Genomic DNA, 12,033 nt, shown 5'->3' with positions numbered 1-12,033 from the left:
TGCAGATGTACCATTGTTAGCTGCTTAAGATTCATACTGATGTTTGTTCAGTATTAGACATTGACTCAGTGATGATGATGGTGAGAAAAATATGGTTTCTGCAAATACAACTACAAAATCCTTTGAAGTGTGTGATGCAGTATTTTGCTTCCATTGTTCACTACAGGTCACAGTAAAACAATGGAAAATTCACAATGGAATAATGACTATATTATGAAAAGCGTAAACTGCTACTCACCATATAGTGGAGATGGTGAATCACAAAAAGACTGCTAAACAAGTAAGCTTTTGGCCAAAAGGCCTTCTTCTGAATTATGCAACATATACTCTGTCTGGCTGGCCTTGGCAGCCAGAGACAGTGATTACATGTGTGTGAGTTATGTTTGCATGGATGTACGTGTGTATGTTGCCTAATTCAGAAGAATGCCTTTTGGCCAGTTTGTTGTGCCTGTCTGCAATCCAACATCTCCACTATATGGTGAGTAGCAACCTATCCTTTTAATAATACTGTCACAGGTTACAGTAATTCAAGTGATATCCTAATAATAATAGTTTTGATTGTTTTAACAGTGAGATATGAATTGGATTACTTAGTTCTTCTTTTCTTAAATTGAGTGTTTTGAAAGAATAATCATCTTGCTGATAAATATGGGCTTATATATAATAAAGAACTTAATGTTCTTTTGAAATTAAATACTTTCTATCATAATTGTACATATGCAGATCAGTCAATGATTTCCTGCAATCAGTGATATACATTTAAGTTATATGCATAGAAACGTTTCACAAAGTTAACAACTGAATACAGAGCTCAGGAAACCTCGAAGCTTATAGTAGGAAATGCTAACAGACACTTATGGTTAAAATAGGAAATCATTGCTTACAACTATTTTACTGTTGCACACTTAATAAAAAAATTGTATTCAGAGTTCATTTGACAGAACAAATGACTTCACATTTTTAGGAAATAGAGCAAGAAAAGAAAGAAGCTGAAGAAGCAAAGAAGAAAGCCAGGCAAAAGTCTCTCTTGGGCTTTCTTCAAGGAGGTGGTGGAGGTGATGACAATGAAGAAGGATCCATTGAAATATCCTTCGCTGGCCTCTTCAAATGTATGTTTTTCACGCATCCCAAACCAATTGATGAGAGGCAACAGCTCCTCAGAATTGCAGAATCTCTGGATTCTCTTGGAAAGCGTTTGGAAACAATGGAAAGGTCAGTATTTCTTAAAGTCCACATCACATAGTGGGGAAAAAAATACACACACACACACACACACACACACACACACACACACACACAGAGAGAGAGAGAGAGAGAGAGAGAGAGAGAGAGATTATGTATGGCTTCTAACTGAAAACATTGCACTAGAAATGAATGAAGCAGATTTATATCATATTATATAAGAAACTAGAAAAAATAAATATTCAAAATAAATTAAATGAACAAACACAAATTTCTTGACTCTAGTCTTCCAAAAAAATTCCTGTAGGATCACAGAATACAAGATTATTGTGAAAATGACATAGACTGATATACAGAATTTGTTATTTCCTCTATCCCTTGATGCATCCTCTGCATTGCCTGATGCAGATTAGTAACTATGACATACAACAAAAATTATACTGTGCCAGATGATACCATGACAAAAATAAACTGCTGGCCATCAACACTGTAACGTCACAAAGGATACAAAATAATGAAATTTTACTTCTTGTGTCTGTACAGTATAGCAGGAAAGTTGCATGGTTAAATTTGTGGGATGGGTTGGACACCATCTGTATCAAAGTAGGTCAAGACAACATGGGTAACATGTAGTCTCGCATTATTATGTTAAAAGATAACATCATGGAGATCTCAAATATAGTGTGCAGCCACCAGCCTTAACACATCACAAATTTAACAGTTGCTGTCAAAATTACTGGTTATGCAAATCAGAGGTGATCACATTGTGTACCCACCCAATCAGGTCAAGTTTTGCACTCATCCGACAATAATGGCTGCAATCTGACAATGTTTGTTCTCTTCAGGGCCTCCAAACATTGGTATGCCTATGGTGTACTGTACACAGGCCCTGCCCTTTTCCGAAAAGTGAACATTATCACTGAGTGCACCACTGTTAGTATGTCTGCTGTCATATCAAGAGAAGCTGAAACAATGGTCACCCTGCTAACAATACAATACGTGCCACTCCAGATGTCATCACATTGTTCATATCAATTCTTGTCTTGCTACAAACAAACCCATTTTCTGCCATGTGCCACAAAGTCATGCTATATGCAATTATAAACTGTTCCTAGGAAATCCAGATCACATCTTTTACAAATACTCACAAAGGCATTTACACCATACATATATGAAATATAATATGATATTCCTTTAATAAGCACTAATAATAATTGGAGATAAGTCCTGGCAAAATATGGCAAATAATGAAAAATTTTAGTTTCATTATGACTTCATAGTCATTGGTAATGACTGTTCTGGGTCAAACAATGGAAAATCCAGTATAGAATAATGACAATATTATGAAAAGGATAGTGATGGTAGGGAATGAAAACCTCATAATTCCGTCTGTTTGTGAAAAATTGTAATTCCAGTTATCGGTAACTACATAATCAAAGAGAAATTTGAAAATGCATGAATTTCTCTAATCTATCAATAACTAGGCTTCTACTATACAATTATACATGTAGCAACTTTCCGTATCACTTCGCATTATTTTTTTATGAATCCATTTTTGCTTCACCTGCAAAATTTAACAAAATGGAGTTACAAGGTTTTCCTTGCCTACCATTGATTGATTGCTACTCACCATGTAGTGAGATGTGAAGTCACAGACAGGCACAACAAAAAGACTGTTAAACAAGTAAGCTTTCAGCAAATAGGCCTTCTTCTAAAGTGGACAACATTCATGCAAGCACAACTCACATGCACATGACCACTGTTTGTGACCACTGAGGCCAGATTGTGAGCATGATGGGAGAAGCAATCTGAGTAGTGGGGCTAAAAGAGGAGGCTGGGACAGTGAGGGGAAGATGTAGCAGGGTAGGGGTAGGGATGGAGTGAAAAGCACTGCTTGTGGAAGAATACATGGGTTGGTGGGGACAATGTAGTGCAGCTGGGTCTAGTTTGGGGATTAGATTGTGAGGGAGGAGGGGGGGGGGGGGACAGTAAAGGAGATAAGTAAAGAGAGTGCAGGTATGTTGTTGGAATAGAAGGCTGTGTAATGCTGGTGTGGAAGCAGGGAGGGGTAGGTGGGTGAAGGAGAAAGACTAACGAAGGTTAAGGTTGGGGGTTACAGGAACATATGATATATTGCAGGGAGAGTTCCCATCTGTGCAGTTCAGAAAAGTTGGTGTTGGTAGGAAGGATCCATATGATGCAGGTTGTGAAACAGACATTGAAGTGAAGAATGTTGTGCCAAACAGCGTGTTCAGTAACTGGGTGGTCCAGCTATCTCTTTGCCACAGTTTGTTCGTGTCCAATCACACGGACAACAGCTTATTGGTTGTCATGCCCATGTAGAATGCAACTTGTAGATCCCATGAGTAATTTCACAGGCCTTTGATGGGATGGATGATGCTTGTGACCAGACTAGAGTAGTTAGTGGTGGGAGGATGAATGGGACAGCTCTCATATCTAGATCTGTTACTGGGACATGAGCTGTAAGGCAAGAGATTGGGAGCAAGGGTGGAGTAGGGGTAGATGAGGATATTGTGTAGGTTTTTTGGGCAGTGGAACGCCACTATGGGAGGGGTGGGAAGGAAAGTGGGTAGAATATTCTTTATTTAAGGGCACGACAAAAAGTAGTTGAAACCCTGGTGGAGAATATGATTCGGTTGTTCCAGTCCTGAGTTAGTACTGAGGGTAGCGCTCCTTTGTAGCTGGATGGCGGAACTTCGGGAGGTGATGGGTGACTAGAGACATAAGGCATGGGAGACCTGTATCTGTACAAGGTTAGGAAGGCAAGTTCTGTCCATGAAGGCCTCAGAAGACCCTTGGTATATTTGGAGGAGACTGCTTATCAGTAAAAATGTGATGGCCGAGTGTGGCTACATTGAAAGGAAAGGGACTACTCAGTATGGAAAGGGTGATAATTGTCAAAGTGGCAATATTGCTGGTGGTTGATAGGTTTGATATGTATGGAGGTCTGATGTAGCAATCTTTGAGGTGGAGGTCAGCATAGAGGAAGGTGACTTGTTGAGTTCAGAAGGAGCAGGTGAAGTGAATGGGGGAGAAGGTGTTGATGCTCTGGAGGAATGTGGATAGGGTGTCCTCACCTTCGACCCAGGTCACGAAGATGTCATCAACGTACCTGCAGCAGGTGAGGAGTTTGGGATTCTGTGTGGTTAGGAAGAATTCCTCTAGATGGCCCATGAATAGCTTGGCATAGGATGGTGCCATGCAGGTGCCCATTTTGTACCATGGATTTGTCTGTGTGTGATGCCTTGAAAGGTGAAGTAATTTTGGGTTAGGATAAAATGGTTCAAATGGCTCTGAGCACTATGGGACTTAATTTCTGAGGTCATCAGTCCCCTAGAACTTAGAACTACTTAAACCTAACTAACCTAAGGACATCACACACATCCATGCCCGAGGCAGGATTCGAACCTGCGACCGTAGCGGTCGCGCGGTTCCAGACTGTAGCGCCTAGAACCGCTCGGCCACCACGGCCAGTGGTTAGGATATAGTTGGTCATAATGACCAGAAAGGAGGTTGTAGTTCTGGAATCCAGCAGGGACTGTTGAAGGTAGTGTTCACCAGTGGCAAGGGCATGGGAATTAGGGATGTCAGTGTAAAGAGAGATGGCACCAATAGGGATGAGCAGGATACCATGTGGTAAAGGAACAGGAACAGTGGAGAACTGGCAGAGTAAATGATTGTTGTCTTTTATGTAGGAGGCTAGAGAAGGGTATGGGTTCCAGGTAATAGGCTGAAGATGTCGGTCTGTGAGAACAGAGATTATTTCAGTGGTGGCACAGTAACCAGCCACAATGGGGCACCCTGGGTGGTTAGGTTTATGGATTTTAGGATGCATGTAGGAGGTAGGAGTGTGGGGAGTGGTAGAGGTGAGGAGAGAGACTCAGAGGACAGGTTTTGGGATGGGCTTAAGGATAGGAGGAGAGACTGGAGGTCCTATTGGATTTTTGGAATGGGGTTACTGTGGCAGGCTTTGTAGGTGAACAAGTATGACAGCTGGCAGACTCCTTCCACCAGATAAGCTCTGTGGTTCAAAACCATTGTGGTGTAGCCTTTGTCAGCAGGTAGGACTATAAAGTCAGGATCAGTTTTATGTGGTGCTCTGCAGTTCTTTCTGTGGATGTAGGGTTAACTTTCATGTCGAGGGATTTAGAGAATGATAATGAGGCAAGGTTTGAGGTTAACAAATTCTGCAATGTTAAAAGGGAGTGATTTGGGTGTGTTAGAGATGAACCACAGTTGGATATAGCAGTGAACTGAGTCAGCAGGGTTCAGTGTTGGTTTTGGGTTGAATCTGATTGGTAGGGTTAGTGATGAAAAAGTGAGAGGGAGATTCCACCAATGCATACACAGTCTCTTAACTTCTTTTCTTCTCAGCTCCCTTCCCCTGTTCGCCCCCCCCCCCCCCCTCTACCTCCAGGTCTAACCTCTCAACTGCACCTAGCTGCCCTACACAGCCCCACTAAATGTTGTATGCTCCCATAAGCAGCACTTTCTGTCCCCCACTCCTACCCTGCAATCCCTTCCCCCTTCCTGCCTCAGCCACATCCTTACATGCACCATCCAGATTCCTTCTCCCATCACGTGCTGTTGCTCGCAGTCTGGCCTTGGTGGCCAGTGACAGTGGTCATGTGTGTGTGTGTGTGTGAGTTGCACTTGTGAGAATTGTGTGTGTTGTCTACTTAGAAGAATGCCTTTTGGCCGAAACTCACTTTTGTAGCAATCTCTTTGTTTTATCTGCCTGTGACTCAGCATCTCCACTATATGATTCTTCTGTGCCTGCTGTTAAAGAGTAAAGATTCCCAACCTTTTTCCTTGTTAACAGAACTGCAATAAAATCTCTTATATCAGAACAACTATTTTACTTTATTGTTCTACTGTTTGGCTGAGATTGTTCAGTTATACAGTTTTATTTCGTTTATTTATTTATTCATTCAGCTGTAGACAAATTTCTTTGTATGGACGATGTCACTGTATATATTTATATGCATTATTTATAGTAGAGGTACATAAGATAAAAATACTAGGGCAAAAACAGGATATACGTAAGATGACCATGATGTGGACGTATATAGACCATTTATCACTAAATTACACTAGGCAAGATTAAAGAAGAAGAACAAACTTGTTTCAAACTAGAGAAATGAATCAGAAAACTTCGCCAATGATAAATATATTAGGTTATATGGCATAATTTGTGAACTAGACACCTATCATATTGTTTACAGACATACTCCATCCTCTTTGGCTGCTTTGTAATTGGTCAATCTGATTATTTATTTCCAATAATTTTCATTGTATCAACTCTCTAAATGAAAGAAAACTATTTTTGAATCAATACACTTTAAAACAGGTGTAGGCAATACATTAAACCCGGATACAGCTTTGCACAAAATATTTTATTTTGTCGACTTGGAAAAGCAGACTCACTGAACTAAAAGTCAAAGAGTAAAAACTTATATCTAATGTCCACTGCACTTGCATGGAGTAAACGAAGCACGCATCACTGGTTACTGCCATGTTCCTACATACCCCCCTCCCCTTAAAGTGCAGAGCACCCGGGATAAATGGGTACTTAAACTTCACCTGTCACCCTGCTCTTGTACGGACAACTTGTTGCTGCAATAATGAAGGTGCTGGTGTGGGCTGTTGTGTTGTGGTCCCATGTCCCCTTGCCATGGGTTCATCTGCCATATCATGTGTAGTGAGTTCCAAACTTTGGTCCTTCACATTCTGTTGAGTGTCATCATACTCCCGTCCTGGCAAGACCCTTGCTGGTTTTACCCTCTCTATGGACACTCTAATAGTTTTGTCATTCTATGAGATGTCCACAGTATGAGTGTTGCATCATATTATTTGATAAGGTCCAGTATATGGAGGTTGTAGTGGCACTCTGACTGAATCTGTGTGGAGCATGACATGTGTACAGTATGCCAATGCCTTATGCATGAAAACTGGTCACTCACCATTTCTAGATACTGTAGGCCTTTTCATTGTTTCCACATGCTCACGGATTTTACTTATCACTGATGAGAGGTTTTTTGGCACTGGTGATGCGACGGTGGTTAGGTAATCTGCCGGGATTCTCAATGGTTCCCCACACACCAATTCCGCCACTGAGGCACTGATGTCTGTCTTGTATGTGGTCCATAATCCAAGTACAACCAATGGTAATGCTTCTGTCCAGCTTCTCTGATGACAGATGAGATCTACCTTCAACATCCTGTGCCACCTCTCCACCATACCATTGCTTGCTGGATGGTAGCTTGTTGTATGGTGGTGCTGGAACCCACATAAATTAGCTAGCTTGTTCAACGGACTAGACTGAAACTGACGGCCTTGATCTGTTGTGATATGAATGGGCACCTGAAGTGAGGTAGACATTGAGAGACAAATGCCTTTGCAACCATTTCTGCTGCTATTTCAGTGATTGGAATGGCCTCCGCCCATCTCATGCATCTCTGTATTACTGTTAACAAGTATTTACAGCCATCCGAAAGTGGGAGTGGACCCACTAAGTCAAGATGGACATGGGCAAATATTGCGGGTAATCCAGGGAAATTTCCAATTTACATGTGAATGTGTCATCCTACTTTGCAGCGTTGATATTGTAGGCCTATGAGAGTCCATTCCCTGGTGTCCTTTTTAATTGATGACCAGACAAAATGTGCTGTCAGTAACTTGATCGTAGCATTTGCCCCTGGGTGTGCCAGGCCATGAACACTGTCAAACACTGCTTATGAAATTGTTGTGGAATGTATGGGTGAGAATTCTGTTTTGATATATATTGCACCATAACTTAAGCCTTCTTCCTGGCATGAGTATTGGCTGTAAGTGTAACCCTGTTGTGTGGTCTGACAATAACTTCTGTAGATCCAGATCTACTTCCTGCAATGTCGCGAGCTTGTCATAGTTTATTGTGCTGGTCACACTGCAAACACAAGGAAAGTAATCTGCAACCAGATTCTCCACACCTCTGATGTGCCTTGTATCCATGATGAATTGACTGACAAACTCTATGTGCCGGTACTGCCTTGGCGAGCACTTATTGCCTATGTTGCTGAAAGCTGACACTATAGGTTTACGATCAGTGAAAACTGTTACTGGTCTGGCTTCAATATATGAGTGGAAATGTTTGACACTTTCATATATTGCCAACAACTCTCTGTCACATGCACTCCATTTTTTCTGTCGGAGTTGCAGCTTCTTTGAGAAGAAACTAAGAGGTTGCCAATGTCCATCGACCTGTTGTTGCACGGCTGCACGAATGGTGACCTGGCTGGTGGCTACTAAAATATTCTATGGTGCTGCAGGTATGGGGTGTGCCACTACCACGAGTAACACTGCCTCCTCTAAGCTTCTTTGTAAGTTGCCAAAAGCTTTGGTCATTTCTGGTGTCCATTGTAGCTTTTGCGTTCCTGTGGTCGCTTGCCAGCCAGTGCATTCATAAGCGGTGCCTGTGTTTCAGCGGTAATTGGTACATGATGCCGGTAAAAATTTACCGTACCAAGGTAATGCCGAAGTTGTTTGTAGTCTGTAGGTTTGGATAGGTTGCACAACATGTCAATCTTCTCTGGTAATGGCTGTATACCATCGGCTGAGACTATACAACTGAGAAAAGTTACTTGACTCCTGCCCATGATGCATTTGCAATCATCTTGTTTGGCGATCATGTAGAAAGCTGTTTACAGCATACTGCCCAACAGTTTCTATGTCAAAACAATGATTTTAAAGAAGTATTCACTTGGAACTGTGAAAATACCCCATTTTTATATAGATCACTGAAGTGGGTCCTTTTGTGTCTCTTGCTCATTATTCTGATAGTTCATTTTTGACGTTTGACCACATTTTCCATATCTGAGCATCTGTACCCAGAATATTATGCCATAACTGATGACAGAATGTGTATGTGCAAAGTATGTTATCCTTAGGCATGACCTATTGGACACTGTGGTTAGTATTCATACAGCGTAGCATGCTGTACTAATTCTTTTTCTGACTGCTTTGACATGTTCACCCATTTGAATTGTGATCAACATACATATGTAAAAGAATTGTGCCAGCCACACACACCATGAGCTCATTATGTACTTTAAGTGTTGCTGTGTTAGGTTTCTCACTTACATAAAAGTTCATCTTATTAGTCTTCTTTTCATGAAGAGTTACTTTACTGTTTGTTGAGCACTTGCAGACCACCATAAGTGCCTAGTCAGATCTTTCATCTACCATTTTTGGTGTCCTATGTGTAATTATGATGCTGCTGTCATCGGCAAATAACAGTTTCACCTTGTGTGACACACAGTGGGAAGTCATTAATGTAAATGAAATGAGTAATGGGTCTAATACATTCCCTTGGGGGGCTTCAGTGTTCAAACAGTCTGGATCTGAGAGATCTTGAAAGTTGGGCTATCTCTACTATCTGCTCTTTGTCTGCTGGGTAAGACATAAATCATTTATTTACAAACCCCTTATATCTAGTGCATCAAGTTTACCAAGAAGTATTTCATGGGCAGCTGTGTCAAATGCTTTGCTAAGGTCTAGGAAAATACCTTACTTGTTCTCCTTTATCCAGGGCTTCTAAAACTACTTCTGTAAATGTTGCTACAGCAGCTTCTGTTCCCTCTCCAGACCTGAAACCAAACTGTTTTTTGCAATGAAGTTGGTATTTAAATTATAGCAGTTCAAAAGAAAAACACCTTTTGCATGCTTCACATTAAGTTTTTTATTTATCTTTCATTATTTTTGAAACAGAAGATATTAATGAAACTGGTCTGTAATTCTCTATGTTTTCACCTCTTTTGTGGATGGGTAGAATTTTTGCATGCTTGAGATAATCTGGGAAGGAACCAGATGAGAATGAATTATTTGTAATGTCTATTATAGGTGCTTTTATGCTGCTAGTGTAGTCTTTTAGTCGACACATTGGAACCTGGTCTAAACCTGTGGACATTTTTTTTGGAAGACTTTCTTGCAGTTTAGTTGATCCAGTACTAAAGCAGTTGTTTACAAATTTGGCCAGATCTTTAGGTTTATATGTTATTCCGATTTTTATGTTTACCTGCTTTGTCTCTGTACTATCAGTCTCTTGTTTAACTACATTGCAAATGGCTTTGTCTTTATTGTTTGAGTTATGTATGGTGTTAGCTTCCTGCAGCAGTTTCCTGACACCCTTTTCTACCTGAGGAAATAGTTATATGATAGCTGTGTAACTCTCATTATATTTGATAGAGCTGAGGTATTTGAAAACTTCGGAGGATTTTCCAATACCTTTTGTTGCACAGTTCTTTCTACTACACTCTTCAGTTGAATGTATTAGTTTAGGAAATGTTTCCTCAAATTTTAGTTAAAATATAGTAATGAATTTGTTAAATTTTTCATTACTGTGTGTTCCTGGATGTACTTCAACCTTGTCTGGTTGGTCATCAGCACTCTTCTTGAAAATACCCTTCTGTAGCTAAGCACTTTTGTTTGTTTCTTTGGAGATATTTTGTATTTTGCTATTTGACCAAAATGGACTGGTACTCCTAGGTTTTTAACAGCTGCCTCGCAGTATTTCTCATTGATATGTGTTACAAAGTGGTCTATAATTGAAGATAAGTGTTTGATTATTCTTGTTGCATTTATTACGCATAGTGAGAACAACAACTATACAAGTTATTGAAGAAACTGTTGCTGACTTCATCCACTTTCATCACATTGACATTTAAATCTCCACAAACAAGAATATGATCTTTAGAAGTACATATCTTGTCTAGCACTTGCATTCATTTAGTGAAAAAGATATTAACATCACCATTAGAAGACCTAATAAGCACAGTATACGTATATTTTGTTCCTTTAACTCTACCATTGATAGCTCAAAATGCTTTACATTGCTCAAAGAAATCATATCACTTCTATCTATGAATTTATGTCTCTTTTAATGTAAAGAAGTAAGTCTCCATCTCTCATTTTAATGATATGCTGTAGTAACATGCTAAGTCATAAGAATGTAAAACTATGTACTCAGTTCCACTTCCTTTCCACCTGTGTTCAGTTATGTTGGCAACCAAGCTATGTATAGCTTGTAGCATAATTTTCCAATTATTGCACTTTGTTCCTTATTGATTGAACATTCTGTGACACACTGTGTTCAGAAAAATGTTAAACATGTCAAATTAATACAACCTCACAGAAGCTAATTTTCTTAACCATTCATCAGTGACAAGTCACAGTGCTAAACTTGTGAACATAACATTATATACTTGCTTTCAGAGTCCTGGATCCAAGCGGTCATGTCACTGGTCGCAGAAGAACAACTTCTGTGAACAGTAAAGATCATCATTTAGGATCACTGGCTGAAGATCCAGCTGAAGAGGATCAAATTCATGATGAAGACAGTGAGACAGAAGCCTCTGGTAGGTTGACTGATGGCATAATACATGGTAATGCCAATGCTATGTTAATGTTAACATTTTAAATTTTTTGTTTATTTATGATTTTGTCCACTGCATAATAAAGAAAAGTAGCAAACATACGTCCATAAGCTGATAACATTTTCATACAGTTGTGTTTTTAACAGGAAACACAGATCTAGGTTTCTGCATCATGCACAATAAATATGCTACAAATCTCTGCTTACATTAGTTCCAGATACACAATTGTTTCCTTAAACTCAGAAGAAACAGAATTGCCCTAATCACAATATTCCTAACAGTATAAGATTGTTATTTTTGGCATTGAGGTCAAAGATATTCACAAAATATATCATTTACTTAATGTAATCATGCTAACAACAAAATGAAACATCAAAATAAATACTGAACTCAAATCTGTTTACTAATATTAGCCTGA

General features: G+C 39.8%; 1 protein-coding gene across 2 annotated transcripts in view; it reads left to right on the top strand.

Annotated features, from left to right (window-relative positions):
• LOC126483845 (chitin synthase chs-2) overlaps positions 1-12,033 on the top strand; it is a 347,785-nt gene that overhangs the window by 304,110 nt on the left and 31,642 nt on the right. For both annotated transcript variants that reach the window (XM_050107058.1, XM_050107057.1), the window contains exons 17-18: positions 965-1,212; positions 11,455-11,597. In XM_050107058.1, coding sequence (XP_049963015.1) covers positions 965-1,212; positions 11,455-11,597 — 391 coding nt within the window. The remainder of the gene's footprint in view (positions 1-964; positions 1,213-11,454; positions 11,598-12,033) is intronic.

The sequence above is a fragment of the Schistocerca serialis genome, chromosome 6 (genome assembly GCF_023864345.2).
Source record: "Schistocerca serialis cubense isolate TAMUIC-IGC-003099 chromosome 6, iqSchSeri2.2, whole genome shotgun sequence".
Lineage (NCBI taxonomy): Eukaryota > Metazoa > Arthropoda > Insecta > Orthoptera > Acrididae > Schistocerca > Schistocerca serialis.
The sequence above is the reverse complement of the archived record's forward strand: the minus strand, read 5'-3'. Positions and strand labels throughout refer to the sequence as shown.